At 41.0% G+C, this 20,729-nt stretch overlaps 2 protein-coding genes across 9 annotated transcripts in view; both read right to left on the bottom strand.

The window, feature by feature from the left end:
• cwf19l2 (CWF19 like cell cycle control factor 2) overlaps positions 1–9,068 on the bottom strand; it is a 36,393-nt gene extending 27,325 nt beyond the window's left edge. For all 8 annotated transcript variants that reach the window (XR_008573061.1, XR_008573062.1, XR_008573063.1 and 5 more), the window contains exons 1-11: positions 8,928–9,068; positions 8,177–8,287; positions 7,674–7,799; positions 7,392–7,508; positions 7,167–7,286; positions 6,173–6,266; positions 4,269–4,387; positions 3,679–4,144; positions 3,386–3,599; positions 2,512–2,629; positions 1,002–1,103 (exon numbers count right to left, since the gene is read on the bottom strand). Coding sequence is in view for 4 of the 8 variants with exons in the window: in XM_054793321.1 (XP_054649296.1) it covers positions 1,002–1,103; positions 2,512–2,629; positions 3,386–3,599; positions 3,679–4,144; positions 4,269–4,387; positions 6,173–6,266; positions 7,167–7,286; positions 7,392–7,508; positions 7,674–7,799; positions 8,177–8,287; positions 8,928–9,020 (1,680 nt within the window). In the remaining 4 variants the exon portion in view is untranslated. The remainder of the gene's footprint in view (positions 1–1,001; positions 1,104–2,511; positions 2,630–3,385; positions 3,600–3,678; positions 4,145–4,268; positions 4,388–6,172; positions 6,267–7,166; positions 7,287–7,391; positions 7,509–7,673; positions 7,800–8,176; positions 8,288–8,927) is intronic.
• Positions 9,069–9,819: 751 nt separating this feature from the next.
• On the bottom strand, positions 9,820–20,405 carry alkbh8 (alkB homolog 8, tRNA methyltransferase). Its single transcript, XM_054795212.1, has 12 exons — positions 20,237–20,405; positions 19,881–20,014; positions 19,682–19,782; positions 19,001–19,132; positions 18,304–18,399; positions 17,162–17,266; positions 16,838–16,908; positions 16,023–16,129; positions 15,696–15,856; positions 14,308–14,573; positions 13,627–13,776; positions 9,820–13,055 (listed from the first exon to the last, which is right to left on the bottom strand). Exons 1-12 carry the CDS (start codon positions 20,372–20,374, stop codon positions 12,447–12,449), a joined length of 2,070 nt encoding a protein of 689 aa, XP_054651187.1. The 5' UTR covers positions 20,375–20,405; the 3' UTR covers positions 9,820–12,446.
• Between the last annotated feature and the right edge of the window lie 324 nt (positions 20,406–20,729).

The raw sequence follows: 20,729 nt of genomic DNA, 5'->3' as shown, positions 1-20,729 counted from the left end.
CTGTCTTGATAAATATGAGTATCAATGTAAATTGTATATGCATATACAGTAGGGGCGCACGCAGTTTTTCAGCATGCAAGTTATAATTCGACATGATCTACCTCTTACTATAAAAACATACATATAAAATCTAAACGGTAAACTTTTAAACGTCTATGTTAAATACTAATGATTAATATGTCACATTCATAGTTTCAAAGTTTACAGGTAATCAAAGTAGCTGATATCATTCACAAATAATTCACAATTCAATTCAATTCAATTCAATATAGCAATAAAGATAATTACACATAATTCGTCAATAGCTGTGCACATAACCTGAGTATCGATAATATGTCCGTCAAAATAGCTATGTAGCCTTCATTAGACACACACTTCAAGTATTACGTCCAGCTAGCATTTGCTATCAAACATTACCGATATACAAGAAATTAAAATGATTATGCAAAAGACAATGCAGCCGAAGTCAAGGCAACATACTGAAAAGATTTCAGCAACGGGCACATTTTCCAATTCATCATGAAATAATAGTAATAGATACTAATAGTAATAGAAAAACACATATTTCTATAGTGGAGTTCATGACGCAAAGCAAAGCCATCAAACAATTATTTTTTTTTCCCTACATAACTATCCGCTACACGTGAACGGATAACTTTTATTATACAACAGCTATAGGCATCTTACAGCTGAGTTACTTTATCCATAATCAGAATAATAAAGATGGAAGTTGCATCTCTGTGTGTAGTTTGTGACGTTCACCAGTGCTGCAGGGGAGCAAGAGCGAATCAGGAGGGGAGCGCAGTGTCAGCTGACAGATGTCATGTGGACGTATGGATGGACGTAATGGGGACCCCTGTTTTACACGGATTCCACTAAAGTACTGAAAGCCCACTCCTGTCTCTGGTGCTGTACTAGACAGTGTTTAGCTCGCTGCATAGCTGTGTGTACGACTGCATGGTGAGTGCAGCAAAGTGGTAATGAATGCAATATTTTCATACCAGGTTTGATTTAGCCGTTTGGTGGAGCTTCATTCGTGCAGCGTGGTTCTCTTTGGCTTTACGAGCAGCCTCCAACTGGAATTTCAGCTTCTCAACCATGGCCTGAAATACAGAGAACTATTAGTGAACAAAAACGCTATACAGAACCCTATACAGAACTTGAGCACAAGATTTAAGAAGAAATGCACATTTTCATTTGAAGAACTCAAGTGTCAAGGTCAAGATTTACTGAAATTGGATTACAGAGACCTCGGCGAGAACACACCTGTTACAGACACGACATAGACAGGTACCTTTGGGTGCAGAAAATCAATACCTTTATGTACAAAACACTTTAACACACACAAGGAGGTTTGGGAATGTCGGTTTGATTGCTGTGTCGGGGAGGGAGATGTCTTCGCTTTTGTATGTTAAGAGACACTTCTTTATTGCTCTATCAAAGATCCTGACACTGATCTGTGCCCTGTTCTGTGAGAAGACACTGGTGGGGAGTGAAAAGTAAAGATCAATAATGCTGTCAAGTCAATAGACCCTCTGATATCCTTTCCAGTCAGCACTAGGAAAAAAAGCGGAGAAAAGGTCTTAAAACAATGCAGGAGTCTAATTTTACGCTGGCTTTGGTAAATACAATGCAACGAGCGCACTTTTACTAATTAATTACTAATTTTTTTAATTACTAATTTTACTAATATTGACACAAAGCAGACACAATGCATTTCTACAATCCTACTGAGAGTTCTTTGCAATATGTTGACCATACAGTACACGTGCACGCGCCACGCCACTTCGTGCTTCGAATTCCGCGGCATCACTCTATCACGGTTTTCAAAATTAATTAAGAAATCAGTGCTGTTTCGTGGTTGAATGTGGCTTATTATTAGTAACAAAAATATGCACATTTGAACACGTTGTATGTATTATTGGTCTAAATTACGCATTTTCAAACATAAAAATAGCTAAATGAATGAAATTACAAATAGAAGGCATTCAGAAGACGCATTTAAGAAGGAAAACTGCACTTTTGGGGAAATTTTGCCCATCACTATGTGAAACATAAACACACCTCTTTCTTTCTGTGCGCTAAAGAGAGAAAAACACCATCCTGACGTGGTATCATTCTACCGCTATTACATTACATTGATGGGAGAATAATAACGTGTGAGTCTGTGTTCTGTTTTATTTATATATGTCTTGTTTTCTGTTATTATGTCTGCTATATTGGATAATACAAGTGTAAGCAGCTATAGGGGGTTATTTTATTGTGGGCTAGAGGGCTTTAATAATGTTTTTAAAAAAAGTATTTACAAGGTCGTAAACAGGTTTTCTATTCTCTAACTACAAAAATATTTCATTTATAAATAAGGAATCCTATTTAGAGGAAATTCACTCTGACGGTAGGGTCTGGAACCAATTAACCGCGATGAACGAGGGATTACTGTATACATATAAATACAACACATTAATTGTTATATATTCCTGCATTAACAATTTATTAAAAGGACCAACTCACTGTGTTACCCATAATCTCGGCCTTCACCAACTTGGCACCCAGTTTGTTCATCTCATCCTCAGTGAGGATTGGAACTACCTCTTCTTCTTCTTCTTCTTCTTCTTGACTGTCGCTCTCACTTGAAACATGAAAACACAAAGAAGACAACTTGAAGGCATCTTGTTTGAACCATTGACTGTAATTGTTTTTTTCCCCCCCACAAAACCTCTCACCATGTCTGTTCTGATTCATTAACATCAGGGAAGCCTTATTCTGGGCTATTACACTTCTCATTGCTAAATGTAATGAGGCAATGACACTGTAGACTCTTTTCATGCTGCAGGGCTTCTGTGTGTGCGCACCAGTTTAGGCAAACAACTTAGACTAACGAGGCAAAACAAAGAAAGTCCAAAAAGGCTACTCAAAGTGTTGATAATCTTGCCTAAGGCCTCTTCTGAGGAGAAAAACTGAAGAGAAAAGCGTGATGGCTAAAAAAATATATTGACAAGAATGGGGCTTTAAAAAAAATGATCTTAGCGTGCGGGACAAGGATAACAGCTACTATAAAAATATGTGACAACTGACATGTTATTGACTGAACAAGTCCACATAATAGTCCATTGGTTTTAGGTAAACCAAATCATATTTCCTGGAAATATGGAAGCACAAAAGAAACGCAATCACAATTTCTAAACAGGACTGCTGATGAGGGGGTCTGGTGTGGCAGTAATGTGTGTACACTTTCATTTTTGCAGGTTAGGCTTTTGGTTCTATGTTTTGACTTAGAATTCTGTTTTAATCTTGTGTTAAAGTAGGAGGTACTGTCAAATGTCAATGCGCTTCAACAGGAATCCTCATTCGGCATATTCCTGTTTGCCTTTAAAAGGCAACTGACCTTGATTTTGTGGCTTTGCCATCACATGGAGCGGCCATTAGCTTTGCAGCGCCTCGCTCTGCTTCTTGTTCCAAAGAATCGGGTTGATGGCCCGGACTACCACACTTGTTCATGGTCGGTGAAATTGTGGTCTGTGGACCAGAGTCGTCGTCTGAGCTGGGTTTCAAGAATCTCATAGACGATGACCGAGATGCTGGAGGAGGGTGCTCTGGAGCTGCACAGTAAAGTAAAGGCATACATTGAAAAGCATACAGAGCTAAGAAGTATAATCAGAAAGGATGAGATTAACTCACCGCTGCTGTCATCATCATCTGACGGCTTAAGAAAGCGGCCTTTCAGAGACCCAAGCGACGAGGAACGTTGACACCAATTTTGTTCTGCTGATGATGCAACACTGGACCTCTCCCGATCTCTGCTTCTCTCTCTTTCTTCATCCCGTTGATTCTCTCTGTCCCTTTGTCTGTCTCGGTCCCTGTCCTTATTTGAGTTTCTTTCACTATCTTTCTGTCTTGGTTTATCTCGCTCTCCTTCTCGATATCTTCCTCTCTCTGAATATCTGTCCCGTGCTGAGGGTGATGCCTCTCTTTCACTTCTTCTCCCTTGATCTCTCTCTGTGATTTTTCTCCTCCAAGTCTCTCTGCGCTCCTCCTTTCCCTCCAGCCACCTGCCTCTCGCCATACTGCCCCCTTCTCCTCTGCTTCTTTGCCCATATACAGCCTTTTCTGCCTCTGCAAGTCGCTGCTGAAATTCCTCCATTGACTGCAAAATAAAACAAGATATGCAAACACTTAAGGATTCATTACCTAAAACCAGTCTACTGGCTTTTTCAAGCATGTGTGATTGCTAATGTGTGCATTTGCATAACTGTGCCATGTCTCCTTACTCCATATCTGTCTGCCACCACCTCATCCAGGCTGCGTTGCTCTCTCTCTGCCTGCTCCTTCATCCTCTGGTAGCTCTTCCTCAGCCAGCTCAAGCCACCATCATTCACTACTGGACCTTCTGGAATATCGAGATGGGGAAGGTGTGACTTTTTGTTAAAACAGAATACGATTTCTTGGCCTGAAAACATTTTGATTGTAACGAGTCATTTGCTGAAACAATGTACGAATTAGGACAAAAAAAAATGGACCATGCAAAGCTCATTATGGTGCAGCAGCAGCACCATGCGATTCAGCATTCGTGAAATCTAATATGTAGCATTACTGTGGCATTTATATTATAAACCACCACCAGTATCAGGAATGCGTTTATGAGGAAGAGATACGTCCCAAACATGTTTCATTCCCACAAAGACGCATCCCTGTTGAAGTTAGTGATAGTGAGAGGAGTGGAAAGTGAGAATAAGAGATAAACTACAGCAGTCAAAGGAGAACATTGTTGTTATTTTGATAACTGACGCAAACATGGCTGCCAATTCACGGCAACAGCGTCTCCGACCACCGCCAAATATTTATTCATATTTATACACCAGTATGGGCTGCACTGGAGGCAAGGCGAGTGAAGTGTCTTCCTCAAGGACACAACTACAGTGACTGGGATGGAGGAAGCAGGTTTCAGGTTTCTGGAAGACCTGCTCTACCTCAGCCACTGCCACCCAACAGGACACAAAACATAAATTAGAAGTGTCCCGATGCAACTTTTTACACTTCCAATACAATACTGATATTGCAGCCTTGCGTATCGACCAATACCGATATTGATCCACTACCAGCACAAATCATACATACTTTTATGGCATATTTTGTAGCGGTGACTGTTTGAAAAGGCTTGATCAAGTGATGTTACTCAAACAGACAACAATAGTCAAAATCGGTAGGTATTAGGAAAAGCTGACCCATTTACTTCTTCATCCATCTGAGGTATAGTTTTATCGACAATGTGGAGGTGCTCAATAAAGTATTTTAACCTGACATTACTCACCACTGACCAGGGCTGGCTCTTTTCTGTTATAGCCAATGACTGATGTTGGATGTTAGAGGTTCTGTTATAGCCACTGACTGATGTTGGATGTTAGAGGTAGCATGGTCTTGCGAAAATCCTCATGCTGCCTTTTTGTGATGCCATTTCAAATGTGCAATGAGGTTGGTTGTATTCAACTTCCCCGGATATGTGCCACCACGAGAAACTTGTGCATGACAAGTTTTGTACTCAACTGCAACGTCTTTTTTGGACTTTAACAAAAAATAATAAAAATGCCACATGGCCAACATAACTCCTACTCTGTGCTACTTTGTTCAGATCTGAGCTCTATCCGACCACTGTCCAAGAGATGTGTTGGAGCGGAGTCTGGAATGGCCTGCCTGTATCCTAGTGCCAATCGGATCGGGATCTAGTTAAAATTAAGCTCGAAACTGAGAGGAGGAGCAACACAACAAAACTGTACACGCTCTGCAAAAAAAAAAAAAAGGTGGCGCGTGCACCTGTATTTTTCAAGGCAACACAGCTTTCCTATTTCCGCTGCGACTCGAGCTTTTGTTCTTTATCCCTAGAGCAAAAGGGCAGGGCTGTGAATCCTCTTACACTTCTGTCAGACTTTATGAGTATTCATGCTTCTCAAGGCCTTTCTTGGCGATAGAATGTCAATAAGCCAAACATTTGGAAGACGAATAACCATGACAAAGGAAAAAATGACCAATGAGCAGAGAACAGACAACGTTTGCATTCAATGCTTAGAAAAATTACTCTTTCAAGCAACACTTTCAGACAGTGAGACAAGAGAATTGCAAAATATTGGGGGGAAAAAAACAAGTTATTTGGGTTGGAAAGAAACCACTGTAGTGTTACCTTTCTTTGTAACAGTACCAGCTCTCTCCTCTGGGGGCAGACCAGTTCCTCCATCTTTCCAGTAAGGGTTCAGCTCTAATTTGTGCAGACCTGCCTAAAAATACACACAACTAATGTTGATTTATGTGCACTCATCGCATGCGCTTGCGGTATGTTTGAAAGCCTTCTACTGTTATACACTATACACCCTCAACAAAACATTGCATCAGCTGTAAGCTCATATTTTGCCCTTCTAATGTAGTTGAACAGCGTACACAAAATATCACAGCAAGCTATAATTACAATTTGAGGTGCAGCTCCACCTCTGTGTGTTTACATGCCTGTACGAGCAATTAGGAACCCACAGTAGACAAGAGTCGGCCAAATATAGAGCCACAACAGTCCTTATTGGCGAAGGGAAAACCCGTCTATTGTGTTCTGCGTCCTGATTGGCTGTAGACCATTGTAAATCAATCTCCTTCGGTTCAAGGAGGAGGACGACGACGGCCAAAGGAATATGTTTTAACAAGGATACAAAAACGCCACCGCGAACGGCGCAAGGGCAAAGCACGGTCACAAAAGTGAATACTTAATAACATATTATGTCCAATCTAGTAGATTGATCATTAAAAGTCAAATGAAATTTGAACTTTGAGAATGTTTAAAATGTCAGAAAATGTTATTGTCTGTCTTCATGAGGGGTTTTACAGCCTTAAAACATATATGATAATTGTAAGCAAATAAAGCTGGCGACTTTGTGGATTTCACTTTTTGCATGCTATTTTGGGAACATATCCCCCGCGATAAACGAGGGAACACTGTATGCACAACACACAGTCGAGGGAAAACGTAACTAAAACAATATACACACCTCCAATAAGGTTCATTTGGTCTATCTGTAGTATATTCTAAACCATTTGTCACTTGCAGTCTTGCAAGTGAGCAGTCAAAAATGTCGGCTATGAAAAACTAACGCTGGTCTGAAAAAGAATTGTTTCGAACATAATGTGCACACCTGTTCAATGGCTTGAGCCTTTGCCCGCTCCTCCTCTTTGAGTCTGTCTTTCTCAGCTCTCCTCTCTGCTGTGGATGTGGTTTTCATGGCCAAAAAGTCAAAGGTCATCCATTCATCTCTCTAGAGAAAAGAAATACATAACATTTTTAAATATCCAGATTGTATTGGCTTTGGAGTTCCACCAAATGTATAACTCGACGCCTTTGAACAGAATGGTAATAGTACCTGTACACTCTGAGTCGAGTCGGCATATGTCTCTGGAGGCTTGGACTTCTCCAGAACTTTCCAGGCTTTTGGAGTCTGTGACTGAGGCTGAGCTTCAACCCACTCCTCAGCTGAGTCCTGTCAAGTAGAGAAGAGAGAAAACTAAGACAAAATAGAGCAAGATTATCGCAGTAAGCCTGCTACTGATGTTCCCTATGGAACACAGGTTGCTAAGCAAAAGTATAACAAAGCAATGTGCTTTGAATAAGATAAAGGTAAGGATGACTTGATGGTTTAACTTACATCTGAGCTGTCACTTGAGCCATCAGCTGCATCTGTTGCCTTTTTCTCCTTCTTGGCCTTCTTCTTCTTCTCCTTCTTCTTTTTAGATTTCTTTTCTTTCTTCTTTTTGCTTTTCACACAGGCCTCCTGTGTGAAAAGCGTAACATAATCAAGATATGATGTCTCATTGTTCTTTGATTGATTTCAAGTCTGTGGAGCATCAATATGGTCGTCACCCAGGAAGTGCTGACACACTCCTGCCTTATGGGGCTGGGCATTGTCACGCACCACAAGGAACCCAGGGCCCACTGTACCAGAATATAATACAGAACGGTCCCTATTAGCAGTGGTCAACTTCCAGCCAATTTTAAAAGGTTGCTTGTTTAAAATAAAATTGCTTTGTGTTTAGCTATGAACCATGAATCCAATGTATACCAGTGTGGTACAGTAAAGCAAGTCATTGTATTTCAGAAATTGAGAAATGATCAATTACTAAACATTGGGTGGAAAAGGTGGGGCCTTACGTCTTCTATTTCTTTCAGTCTGTCTGTGACCTCAGGAAGCATCCAAGTGTCTTCTCCTCTCTGTCTCTTCAGCTCCTTCCTCCTCTCCTCCTTCTCATACTGATGCTTGGCCTATAAAAGTGTGAAAAAATGTAAATGGTAGAGGATTACTTACAAGATGACCCCATTGTAATAGTACATACATAGAGTATATGTATGTTACACGTGGGCTTTTTACTGCAAATGATCATAGCGCAAGCACATGTGAGCCAGGTTGATAAGGAGTTTACGCCCCTTAATGCGAGCAGAAGAATAATCTGCTGTGTCAACACAGCTTGACAGCAAAACAATATCAGACATGGTACAAACAGTGGACGCGATACAGCGAAGCTGTTGGGTAGTTGCACCAAAGACATAAAGCGTCAGGCAAACACAGACCGGGAGTCCTATCTGCTCAAGCAATGTTTGCCCAGTTATGTCTTGACTGTAATTTACCAGGGACACGCCAGTCCAGACAGACAAACCGCTAATCTGTGCAGTCAAGCTTGAGGTTGACAAATGACATATATACTCATTCAAAATGCATATCAAATATTATGTAAGACTAATATAAAAAAAACATTGCTAACCATACAAAACAATAGATCGCAGCAACGCTAGCATACTTGGCATTCTAGCTTGTATGGAAGCTACAACGTGTAAGTTAAGACACAAGTGAAACGTAGTTTCGGTTAAATAAAGAGTTGATACTCCTTGAGTTTTACTAGGGTACCTTTTCGAGCGCTTCTTGTCGTGCCTGTCGTTTGCTTTCCTTACGATTTGCGATGTTCGTGGTGCTCTCAAAACTAACACCGTGCGCCGCCATGACAGTGTCGTAAACGTGTTCAGTGTCGTAAAGCCTTTACGTCAGGACGGGAGGTGTGTGGTACTTGCTGTAGGTCGAGTGAACTGTGTAAGCGAGGTCTGTTGAGTCTAAAGCCAGGGTATTGCAAAGGTGGCGCTCTTTTAACGCAGCTAGATCACCATGCTAATTTAGGATGATCTTAATAATTGCGTGTTCAGACTTCATCTGAAAATCGGCTCTGAAAGCGCTGCTGTTTCACTCTGTAGCTCATTCTGAGATGGCGTCATCTCCCGGTGGAGTAAGAATAATTCGGGCAGCACTACCACGGGAGTGGCTTCTTCGACATCACACTGACCCACTGGCATTCTCTGATGAAATTCTCTACAAGAGATAGAGATTTCCAGCCGAGGGAATAATCAACATTTGCTCAATTTTTAGCCGAGCGTCAGGAATAAAATGTAATGTGAAATATAAATTTGACCAATGTTAGCAGACGTATATGTTGCAGAAATCCTTGCACAAGTACTCAGTCTTCTTATATTACATTTGCTGGAGGAATAACTACTCTGATTCATCAATCAACTGCAACAAAACACTTATTTTGTCTAACAAAAAGAAAAACACATCAGGCAGACGCTACAGGAGTTTGAAGTCCAGGACCACAAGGCTGGCAAACAGCTTTTACCCACAGGCCATCAGGCTTCTCAACGAAGCACTCACACACTCCACACGCAACACAAGCACACACTCATAGCACTTTATTTATTTGTATTATTTATTTGTATTAATGTCTCTTCTGTTTTTGTTGCTTAATTTATTGGTATATATGTTTGTTTCTTATGTTCTTATTCTTTCTTGTGTTTTCTTTCTTTTCTTGGGAGAATGAACAGAATAAGATTTTCATTGCATGGTATAACTGCTGTTTTACCATGCACATGACAATAAAACTCTTGAATCTTGAATCTTGAATGTGACAAAGGAAAACCTGGCCACAGAACACGTAAACAGCGCCATCTGGTGGTCACCACGAGGTACAGCAGTTTATAATTCAGAGCAGTAAAATATGAAAATATACATGAAGATGGAAAAAGACAGTTGTCGCTCCAGTTTATTTTTTAAATGGATAAGGGTTAACATGTAAAATGTTGGTGAAAGTGTTGCTTTTGGCAGTGATAATCTTTTTGAACTTCTCATAACACGCCATAATAATTACTTGGTCCTCTTGTGTAAAATACACTGGCCGGGATTGTTCCATTTTTGAACATTAGTACAATAACATCATCTCCCCTTTTTATGTAAACGTGCACTGAGTACAAAGCCGAGAACCGGAATTGACAAAGTAAGTTGATAACCACCGTCGCAATAGCATTTAATAGTGACGTGTCGGTCGCGAACGAATCGGCTGTAAGAGTTTTGAAATTAACGACAGGGCCGGTTCGCGTCGTTGGGCGCCGATTAGTTCTTTTCTTTTCGTTGTTCAAGACGAATGTCATTGGTCAAGATGTGTGGTGGCGCTGTGGCCACACTGGGCAGGGGCAGGGGCAGGGGCGGGGTTAAACATACACAGTGGTGCTCCTTCGTAAGAAATTTGCATAAAGAGATTTGACCCATTTTCACTTAGTCTTTTTGCATTTTATAAGATAACATATTTTTGTAGCTGTTCATTGAGGTGTAACTAAATCAATTTAAATAAACATTTGATGTATTTTTTAAATTAATAATTCATTTTACACAATTCACATAATTTGGTAACAAATTCAGACAAAAAAATCTGAGGAGTCACTTGGGAGCCAAAGGGGGCTTTTCTTTTTAGTGAGGCGAGCCAAAAGAACCGACTCTATAAAAAGAGCCGAAATTTCCATCATTAGCGTTTAACTCTGGGGAATTTAGGTTATGTTGTGCTGCGTCATGAGCACAAAGCTCGGGTACTTTCGCAGCATAGGCTTCCGGTTTAGCCGTTTACTGATTACAGTGCCAATGGCGTTAATCGGAATAAAACCAGTCCATACAGAATGTGTGATATGCTGTGCATCCAGAATAATCACAGTGCTTCACGTTTTCCACATTTCGATGTTATAGCCATATTCCAACATGGAATAAGTTGTTTCCTCAAAATTCTACCCACAACAACCCCATAATGAAATGTTTTTTTTTGTTGGCAAGTTTATTAAAAAAAAAAAAAACTAACAAATCATACGTACTCAAGTATTCACACCCTTTGCCATGAAGCTGAAATTTAAGCTCAGGTGCATCCTGTTTCCACTGTTCATGTGTCACGCAGTGTAAATTACATTGAACCAACAGCGACTATGCAGGTTGCAGCCGGCATGTACAATAACACAAAATCCAATTCACCCTTATCTGGGTGACATGTCGTATACATAAATGTACTTCAACTCTTAAATGTTGTGTATGCGGTTGCATCAATGTGACGTACCTGGGGCAGACCCATCTAAAATTCTAGTCTCTCCAAATGTCAAGATGATGTGCATGCGCGTGGAGTGCACAAACAAATATCGTGAATCCACACACACAGTAATCCATCTCCACGTGTGCACTGTACGTGGGTCCCAGTGGACCCCTAGGAATCACAGGGGTAATTTAGAGTCGGTGGCTAATTACCAACCCGACAATGTGGGCTGCAACATGTATCCAGCACACTCATGGCTCAAGAGGTTTACTGTTATTCTGTACAGTATACTGTGTGGCCACAGTGTTTCTGGTATATTATAGCAGAAACACCGTGGCTACACAGAGCACACCTTCACAATTTGAAATAGCATTTTAATAAGAAAATGAATGAACGATACTGTAGCTCAAATATATGATGCAATTCGTATGATACCTCGATAGTACCTGCAATGTACTTTATCTTCAGAGCACAAAGTTAAAACTTTGTTCCTGTTCTCAAAGTATGACAGCTGCTGAACTAATCACGGACAAGTTGAATAAATCCAACATTCTTGTTTGACAACTCTCCAATTAACATTGTCGGGAATGTCTCCAGTTATCATTCTGCCTATTATCATTCGTTTTTCAAGACAATTCAAGGCACAATGGTGCCACCAAATGAACTACTTGTATAAATACTGTAAATGGTGTAGAATTGCTCGGCATTATAGAACTGTTCACCACCGCCCCAGAACTTAAATGGTAGATTCCATCTCTATAAACATTCTCTCTTCATTCAACAGACAATCATTGATATGACATTCCACGAGTTTATCTTGGTGATATTTGACTCACAACGGAATCGTTTCGTCTGCCCCAGAGTCAAAAATTGTATGTTCCCATCATCTTCCTGCTTAAACCTGGAAGTGACCATGACTTCTCCTCTTACTTTTGTTAAAAATGTTCAAAATTGGCTGCACCATATTTACTGGGGACATTCTCATTGCATCATGTACTCCGCATGGTTGAATAAATCATCTTTGACTGCATCTACGGTCATACATTCTGTTTCCCAACGTGCTTCTCTAAAATGACGCACCAGTTGCCCTGGTCGTGGTAACTACTCAGCACCCTCACTCCCTCCACCAGCACACACAGCTGCTCTAGCTCTCCCTGCTGGAACACATGGTAATAACGGTGGAAGACAGGCGGAGGGCCGCTCTGATGCTGTGACTCATGATTACTATCGGGGATACTGTGGGAACTCATGCTGGAGAACGTCTCGGAGTCGGTACTGTTTGGACAGGAGTCTTTCAGATCCTTTTTGCATTTTTCTTTCACCTCTTTCAGATGCCACGGAACCAGAAGGTCCTGAGCGTTGAAGGCTGTGCGATTGGTGTGAACACTAAGTTTGTCGTCGGTCACTTTACTACCATCTGCAGGTCTTTTGCTGCTGAGGTCTTCCACGTTGTTGTCGACATGGGTGCTGGATGTCCCGTCCGACTCGTGTCTTTCCTCGGACATGTTGTTGCTCGGGTTGCGGTCTTTGAGATACTTGGACTTCTGACGGTTGTACTCTTGTTCAAAAGCCCAGACGTAAATGAGAGCACGACCCCCAGGCTTCAAAAGTCTCACCAATTCCTTCACAGCCGCCAACCGACGCTCCTACGACACAATCACAACAGCTTCATACATTTCCATAATAAAGCTTTGTTCAAATTAGACAGCTATACTTCCAAACTCCTTTAGAAGCACATTGGTTTCCTTTAAATCAGGGGTCTCAAAAAATAGAAAATATAAATATAAAATATAACATACTGTAGCATCACTGGGAGCACTCATGTAAAAAATATATAGTTATTATTCCCATAGTAGTAGTAGTAGTAGTCTTAGCCCTATGTGTGTTTACTTTTTTGTTTACATTTGTGTTCGCACTGTGATTGTGTTTTTTGAACATTGAGGCAGGCAATGAAAGGGATGTGCTAAGATTAATGTCTTAAAGGAGAAGGGTTAAACAGATTTTGAAAGTTCTTGATAACATGTATGTGTCATTCTTAGGTCAAAATACCCCAAGACTAAAAAATGACAGCACACTTAAAACCCTCTCTCAATAGCCTTGTTCAGAGCAGCTGGTTCTGGAGGGCTTTTATGTCTCAAATGAGCCACAACTCTACTGCAGTAGCAGTCTACTCCAGAAGGCAAGAAGGCAATCAGTGTTTTTTTAAAGAGTGTGTACCGGTGTGGAAAAGTGATGTATGACAGCAATAGAGATGCAGGCGTCACAGGTGGCCGTTCGTAGCGGGACACGCAGGGCGTCAGACACAAACGCCTGGAAACCTCGGTCGGCGCAGATTCGGACGAGAGTGCTGCTACGGTCACAACCCACCTAAAATATAAGAAGAAAGACAAACATCACAAGTTTCATTCCAATTAACACAGCAATACGAAGAGAACGGAACACAAACAGCAATTGGTGTGAGGAAGACTGCCCTCTTTTTGAAATGAACAAAAAATAACTGGCCATACAGTAACTGTAAAAATGAAAAGTAAGTGTGCTGCAATTGTGAGTGCATTCAATACTTCGATAGAAGTTGTTTTTTTTGTTCCAACTAGAGCTCGATTACTTTGACAAACACACAAAAAATGTGCCAGTAAAAAAAAAAAAAAACACAAAAAAGTATTGTCTGGATTCATGATCTACACAGCCTGACCTGCAGACATACAGCTTAGTTGACTTATACTTCCAAAACTGCAACGTTTTCACATTCTAGGCGGCTTAAAAATGTAAAATATGCAAAAATATCTCAGCTGGTTATCTGCAGAAGACATGATGATAAATTACAAGTGGAGGGTACATGCTCCATTGGGATCAATAAAGTGGCAATTAGTCACCAAAGTAACATAAGCAGGCACTCACACGAATGACCTCTGGGTTGACAGCCAGATACTTCCCGTTTCCACAGCCCACATCAGCCACCACGCTCCCAGGCGACAGCGAGGACAAGAAGTGACAAACACGAGGCCAGGGCGAGTGGCGGGTGCTGCTAAAGTGAGAGGCGATCGCGTTGTACACACGGTGCACATACTCCTCCTCCAGGCGGGCTGCATCACCGTGGCATCGAGGGAGCGGAGGGGGTGGCGGCGGAGAGGGATCTCCTTGACTGTCGCAGGCGGAGGGGAAAGCTACAAAAATAAATGAGATGAGAAGAGAGCAAATCATCCAAACCGCATTCACACAAACAAGCACTGAATTCAAAACAAAGAAACTGTGGCAGGCGACAGCGTTTGGTACGTCTAATTACTGATAAGCAGGCAGGAAAATAGCAACTAGTGGAGCACTGACAAAAAGTATGACTTGCAATAAATTAGTGAGGATTGGACTGTCATCAACAGACAGAACTCTGTTGGCAGCCATGTTTCCATCAGTCTACAGATGTAGATTACCACCACCAGTGTGTGACTGTGGAGTGAATAAATAATGGGTTCTCACTGTAAAAGCGCTGTGGGTGTCTTGAAAGGAGCTATATAAATCTTATCAATTACTATTATTAAGCGTTGGAGTAAAAGGACCAATTTTTAGTAATAGCTTACAAAACTAGCATATAGATGAGTGTACGGGTGCATTGGACCAAGAGCCAACAGACCATCATCTCTTATAGATATTATTGTGCTAACATACTGATGGACAAACTAACAGAAATCACCTTTATTAACCTCAAAGGGATTTTTTGACATGAGGCTGTGTGACATCCCCATCAGCAGTGTAAGTTCATCAACAGTGACTTAACCCACTCTTTGTCCCGTGAGCTGAGTTCGGGTCGGATTTTGGTGATGAGGAACGTAGTACTGGTTAGTTTGTGGGGCCACTGAAGTAAAGAGTTTGGACGCGAGAGTCTCGTGGTCTTCATCCGTTGTGGAACACATACCCAACAATGGCCATGCGAGAGAAAGCAACGCCAAGCGATTGTGAGGTCTGATTTTTTTCAATGAGGCATTTTTGTGATGCAAATGTATTACTCTTTTGAAACCATATAGTTTTGAGAAGCCTCATCACTGAAATCCGACGACAACTCGGCTCACGGGACGAAGTGGGGGAAAAGTAACTGTTGATGCACTAAACTGGGTGATGGGGATGTCATACAACTTCATGTCAAAAAATACAAAGTATCCCTTTCATGTTAATGCTTGTCATTCTGACAGTACCAATGAATGTCGTCTCACATCTCTACATTTTATACTTTTTTTGGATCCAAATATTGCAAAAAACCACAGTGTAATGTGATTGCGGGCATACGTGAGGCTCACCACAGCAGCAGGGTCCACGTCGGATTTTACGGAACGTGAAAGAAGTGCGAGTGCCCCTCTTGCTCAAGGTGAGCTGGTTGAGAGCACCAAGGTCACATGTTGTAGGAGGAGCATATTGTGGATCACAGGCTGTCACCATGTCGAATTTACGCGGAGTGATCCTACACAAGAAAAAGGATTCACCCTGAGAAAGGTCATTATAGATTTAGCATCCCCACCTTTACCCACAACGATAGAGGCAGAGAGAAACATATCGTCTCCTCTGGGAGTCCACCTGAGGCTCACATCAAGACAAAATAAATCCTAAAGAGGAAAGACACAGCTCACCCGTGCATCCAGAGGTATCGGCTCTCTCCTTGCATCACCAAGAGGCTCCGTCCTGGCAAAAACACGTTCACGACGCGACCATCCGGGTGACGAAACTCCATTACCGTCTGCAAAAATAGACACACAAGTCATAAAAGAAGCCACCTCAAAAGCAGCAAATTCTTCCCTGATTCAAGACCTCCCAAATCCCAATTACTCCCTTTCACTCGAATGTTTAATCCCAACAAAGGTAGAAGGACAGCGGTGCTCACTTTGTCACTAACAAACATCAAAAGCATACCCGTGAAAGCATCAATGTTTCCTTTCCTTTCTGGAGCAGAACAGTGTTATCTCTTCTGGGAAATTACACCGCTACTACTTTCAACGGCATCTCGCACAACTTCTGACAGCGGCTAAATTGGATTTTGCGAAGACGAGACCTGTGCGTGCGTGCGTGCGTGTTTTGTTTGTGTAAATTGTGCTTACGTGCAACACGTTGAGAGAATTTGCACTGATGGAACAGCAAATGAATCGATTTTTTTTTTCAGCTCAACGCACGAATAGAAAGTCAGGAACACACACACGCACTACAAGGAACAATATGAATGAGACAAAAACATAAATGCTGCCATCTACAGTTCAATTTATAACATCTTCAAACGGTCATAAACAACACATAATATTTCTTACTAACATTGAGCTTTCATTCAGATAAGGAACAAATATGGTGGTTGTACTTTGCAGTGCTGTAGAACTAAACTGCGTCATACTGACACGCGTTTCTAATATTCTGGTTACTTTGTTTAGCTCTATGAGGGGTCAAAGTAACGTTGTACCTTTGCCCCCAGGCTGAGCGACAGGATGGTGTCCTCGAAGGCTGAGTGAGTGTCCACATGAGGAGGAATACCTATAAAACATATCTTAATTTAGTTCGGCCCACTATTCTAAAATGCTGGGGTTGACATTACTTATTTTTCCAAATCCCAACAGTGTGTCCACACAAGCACATCACAGGAAAGCTGTGCTGTCACCTTGCAGTACAAAAAGAATGCAATAATGACTTACTGTAATATTGTTTATTTTTAAGTGCTGACTATTAACTAATGTATGTGGGAAGGTTAGATAGCAATGTTAGACAGAACAATTGCGCAAACACAAACCTTGTCCGGACTCATACTGGTTTACAGTCAGCTGGTCGGGCGTGAATTTGATATGTCCCTTCTGCAGACACCTTTCCAGTATAGGTAAACATTCCGCAGGAAGATCTGGATACACATATTTACGGTACATGCGTTGTCGTTTCATTTATAGGTATGATTCAATGCAAATTAGGCCTGTCACAATAATAAAAAAATCAATTAACCACACGATAAATAAAAACTAACTAGATAATTTTGCCACCTCAATATACTGATATACTAATATACTAATATATGCATGCATGTTTATTACCCTCCTCTCTTTCTACCAAACAAGCTGGATGACAAAAGGGTTTACTCTGTGCATCTGTCTCAACACCTGGGAGTGTTGGCTCTATGGTGGAATGAACGGAGTGAACGAACCCTCCCGTCAGTCATTTAGTGTCTTTGTCCCAGTGGGTGGAGGCGGGGCCGCTGGCGAATGCACACACAGAGTAGTGCAGGTGAGGAGTAAAGCAGCGTTTACACTTTTGCCTCTGCTTTGTCTCGCAATTTGCCGTGGCAATGCGTGTCATTTACTTATGTATTTATGGCATGCCTGAAGATCAGTTTGCGCACTGTTTGTGTTCTCTTTACGCATAAATTACGCACTTGGCACGCAATTTGTGACTGAAAATGGTGCGCATTGGCACGAACTGATCACTTTTCCGGAGTTATTTACACCCTGTCAAGCAGTGTTTATGTCTAGTGCATGACAATAGTACACTCGTAACGCATTGTTTCCGCATGAGTATGCATCGTCATCACCACTTCCTGCATCTGTCAAGCAGTCCTGGCCTTATTTGGTTCCGCTGTGTGCCACATGACACCCCGCAACAGCAGGCATCACCCCAATAGCTTCATTAATTTGCGTTCCTGTTAAGGAATAATACCCATTGTTCATTATTTATTATTATTATTATTTCAGTGTAATTTTGTTTAGAGACTTGATACTCCATTGTATTTATTGTTGCTTTATATATCTATCTTATCTTTTATCTGCAATAATTTGTAGGACAATTATCATCCAGGAAAATTTGTTATCGTGACAGGCCTAATGCAAATCGTAAAGCACAAGAATATCTGGCGGAAAAAAATGTAAAAAAAAAAAAAAAACAGCTCACCTGCAGCTAATGGCTTGTCTTTGTCCACATTGTTGTTGTCATAGCAAAATTCAAATCCATAGTGTTTGACTCTTCTGTGCTTCAGAGCTTTTTGGGCTACAGTAAAAGATGTCACATTTGGCTTAGCAAAACATTAAAATTATATCGCTTAGATACATAACAAGATAATAAATATTGTGATTATAGAAAGTACTGTGCCACCAAGAGATAGTGTATGTTGTTAATGACCTCGTATAACCAGAAGGTCATTTAGTATATTACCAAGACTTAATTGTTTACATTAATAACCAAAACAATTGTTGAGTGTATTAGTGGCTAGCAGGCTACTTCCTGGTTCATGAAGTATGACAAACAAAACACTCCTCTACAAATCTTATTTGTATTTTTTGTGTAATCCTACTATTTGTGTACCGGTATGTCCGTCTATTGACTTTATCATTGCAGTGATTGCAGTAAAAAGATTGTGGTGGCCTAAGACTTTTACACAGTACTGTATCTCGTATATACTGCAGTTACTTGAGGAACCCAAACACAAACAATGGTAATCAGAAGTAAATCATCCCTCACTTGAAAAAAAATATTTCAATTGGGTGTTGTGTCCATTTGGTACTGTGAAATTCAAAAGGTGTAAAAAAAAAAGACTAATTTAATTTCCATAATCATACCAAAAAACAAACATTACATTATATCGCCTTACCCGTGACATCATGATGAGTGGACGACCAGTCGATGGCAGCAAGCAGCAGAGCTTCTTCCTCTGCAGAAACAAAGTCTTCCACTAACAGTAACCCCACTGGCAAGGTAACACATGCCTGCTGCTCACAAGGTACTGTAAACAGACACACAAATACAGTACGTGTTGTAAATCCCCAATATGAAATCCTTTACAGGGGACTACTTAGTTCTGGGGCCGCCTAATGTTTAGCATGTTGGCCACACAGTCAGGAGATCTGGTTTCGAATCTCCGTTGGGCACATCCGTGTGGAGTTTGCATGTTGTCCCTGTGCATGCGTGGGTTTTCTCTGGGTAAACCGGGTCTCCGGGTTTCCTCCCACATTCCCTTTTTTTTTTTTTTCCTTTTTTTTCGCCTACATTCCAAAAACATGCATGTTAGGTTAACTGGCAACTCTAAATTGTCCGTAGGTATGAATGTGAGAGTGAATGGTTGTTTGTCTATATGTGCCCTGCCATTGACTGGATATCAGTCCAGGGTGTACCCCGCCTCTCGCCCAAAGTCAGCTGAGATAGGCTCCAGCATACTCACGACCCTAGTGAGGATAAGCGGCTTAGAAGATGGGTGGATGGAACTTATTGCTGTGCATGCCTTGCACATGGACATCCTTCCAACAAGCCTCCTTGTAGGTAAATAGGTAGGTACCTGAATCAACATAGCTGAGATACAGCGTCACACTATTCTCTCCACACTGTAGTTTCTGGCCATTCAAGTTGATGTGGGCGTTCCGAGAATCCTCCTTGGATCTGTGGAGAGAGCAATAGTATCAACAAGTACAACCTGTTTAAACTTTGAATGTGATATTAGTGATGTACAGTATAGTATAGGCAATGCATAAGCATACCCATATGTGACAAAAGCATAGGGCTTGTGAGGGGGCATAAGCAGGGTCTCCACTTCTCCCATCTCTTTGAGCGCAGCAGACAGCTCTTCCCTGCTGACACCATTCCCCAAGCCGCCATTTGCCACCACTAAACTCTGGAGATGATACAGGGCTTAACGTCCATTAAACGGAATGCTTTCATGCTATCAACCACAAACGAATGAGCTCGACTTTGCGAAAGGTTTTGTTATATGTGACAACAGATTTTTACAGTATGTTTATGAGTTTAATACAACAAAAATACACACGCACAGCACACATGAAGCTAACTGTGACACTTTCAACTTCCTGTGGGAAAATGTCTGCTTCTACGTTACCTTAGAGGGCTGCGACGTAGTACTGATTCCTTCGTGTTTCAACAAAGTGTGACTTGATTTTACTTGTTTACGGAGAAGTTTCTTGTCAGATTTACGCCTCCTGTCAACCTTCAAATTGGTTTCCACGCTTACGTCCATTGTGCGTCATTGTAGTTTGGTTCGTGTGAAACGTCGAGAAGAGAAAAAAGTTCCTAGTACTAGATTAATTTTAACCGCAAAAAAAACAATAAGACTGTACTCTAATCTTTTTTATATATATATAATTTATAATCATACATTCTTTAGTTGTTTATTACCAAACAGTGTTTCTGTCAACTTTGCAATTAGTTTATTGATTAATTTGTACATTCTTTATTTTTTAATAAGATATCAAACTCTATTTTCCTCACTACACATCTTTCCACGTGACATGTTGAAATGTGTAACTGTAAACATGTGATGTACTTCAGTGTAACCTTGTTATGTATGTTCAAAATTAATATTTAGACAAAAT

The sequence above is a fragment of the Dunckerocampus dactyliophorus genome, chromosome 12 (assembly GCF_027744805.1).
Source record: "Dunckerocampus dactyliophorus isolate RoL2022-P2 chromosome 12, RoL_Ddac_1.1, whole genome shotgun sequence".
In the NCBI taxonomy this organism is placed as follows: Eukaryota; Metazoa; Chordata; class Actinopteri; order Syngnathiformes; family Syngnathidae; genus Dunckerocampus; species Dunckerocampus dactyliophorus.
This window is presented reverse-complemented; position numbering and strand designations above follow the sequence as displayed.

What these genes read in the sequence shown, in the direction of transcription:
- alkbh8 (XM_054795212.1), bottom strand. Translation starts at nt 20,374, where the DNA reads ATGGACGTAAGCGTGGAAACCAATTTGAAGGTTGACAGGAGGCGTAAA. An exon ending in AGACAAGCCATTAGCTGCAG is followed by an intron (nt 17,267 to 18,303) that starts GTGAGCTGTTTT and finishes ATGTGTATCCAG; the next exon opens with ATCTTCCTGCGGAATGTTTA. An exon ending in TCAACCCAGAGGTCATTCGT is followed by an intron (nt 13,777 to 14,307) that starts GTGAGTGCCTGC and finishes CTTATATTTTAG; the next exon opens with GTGGGTTGTGACCGTAGCAG.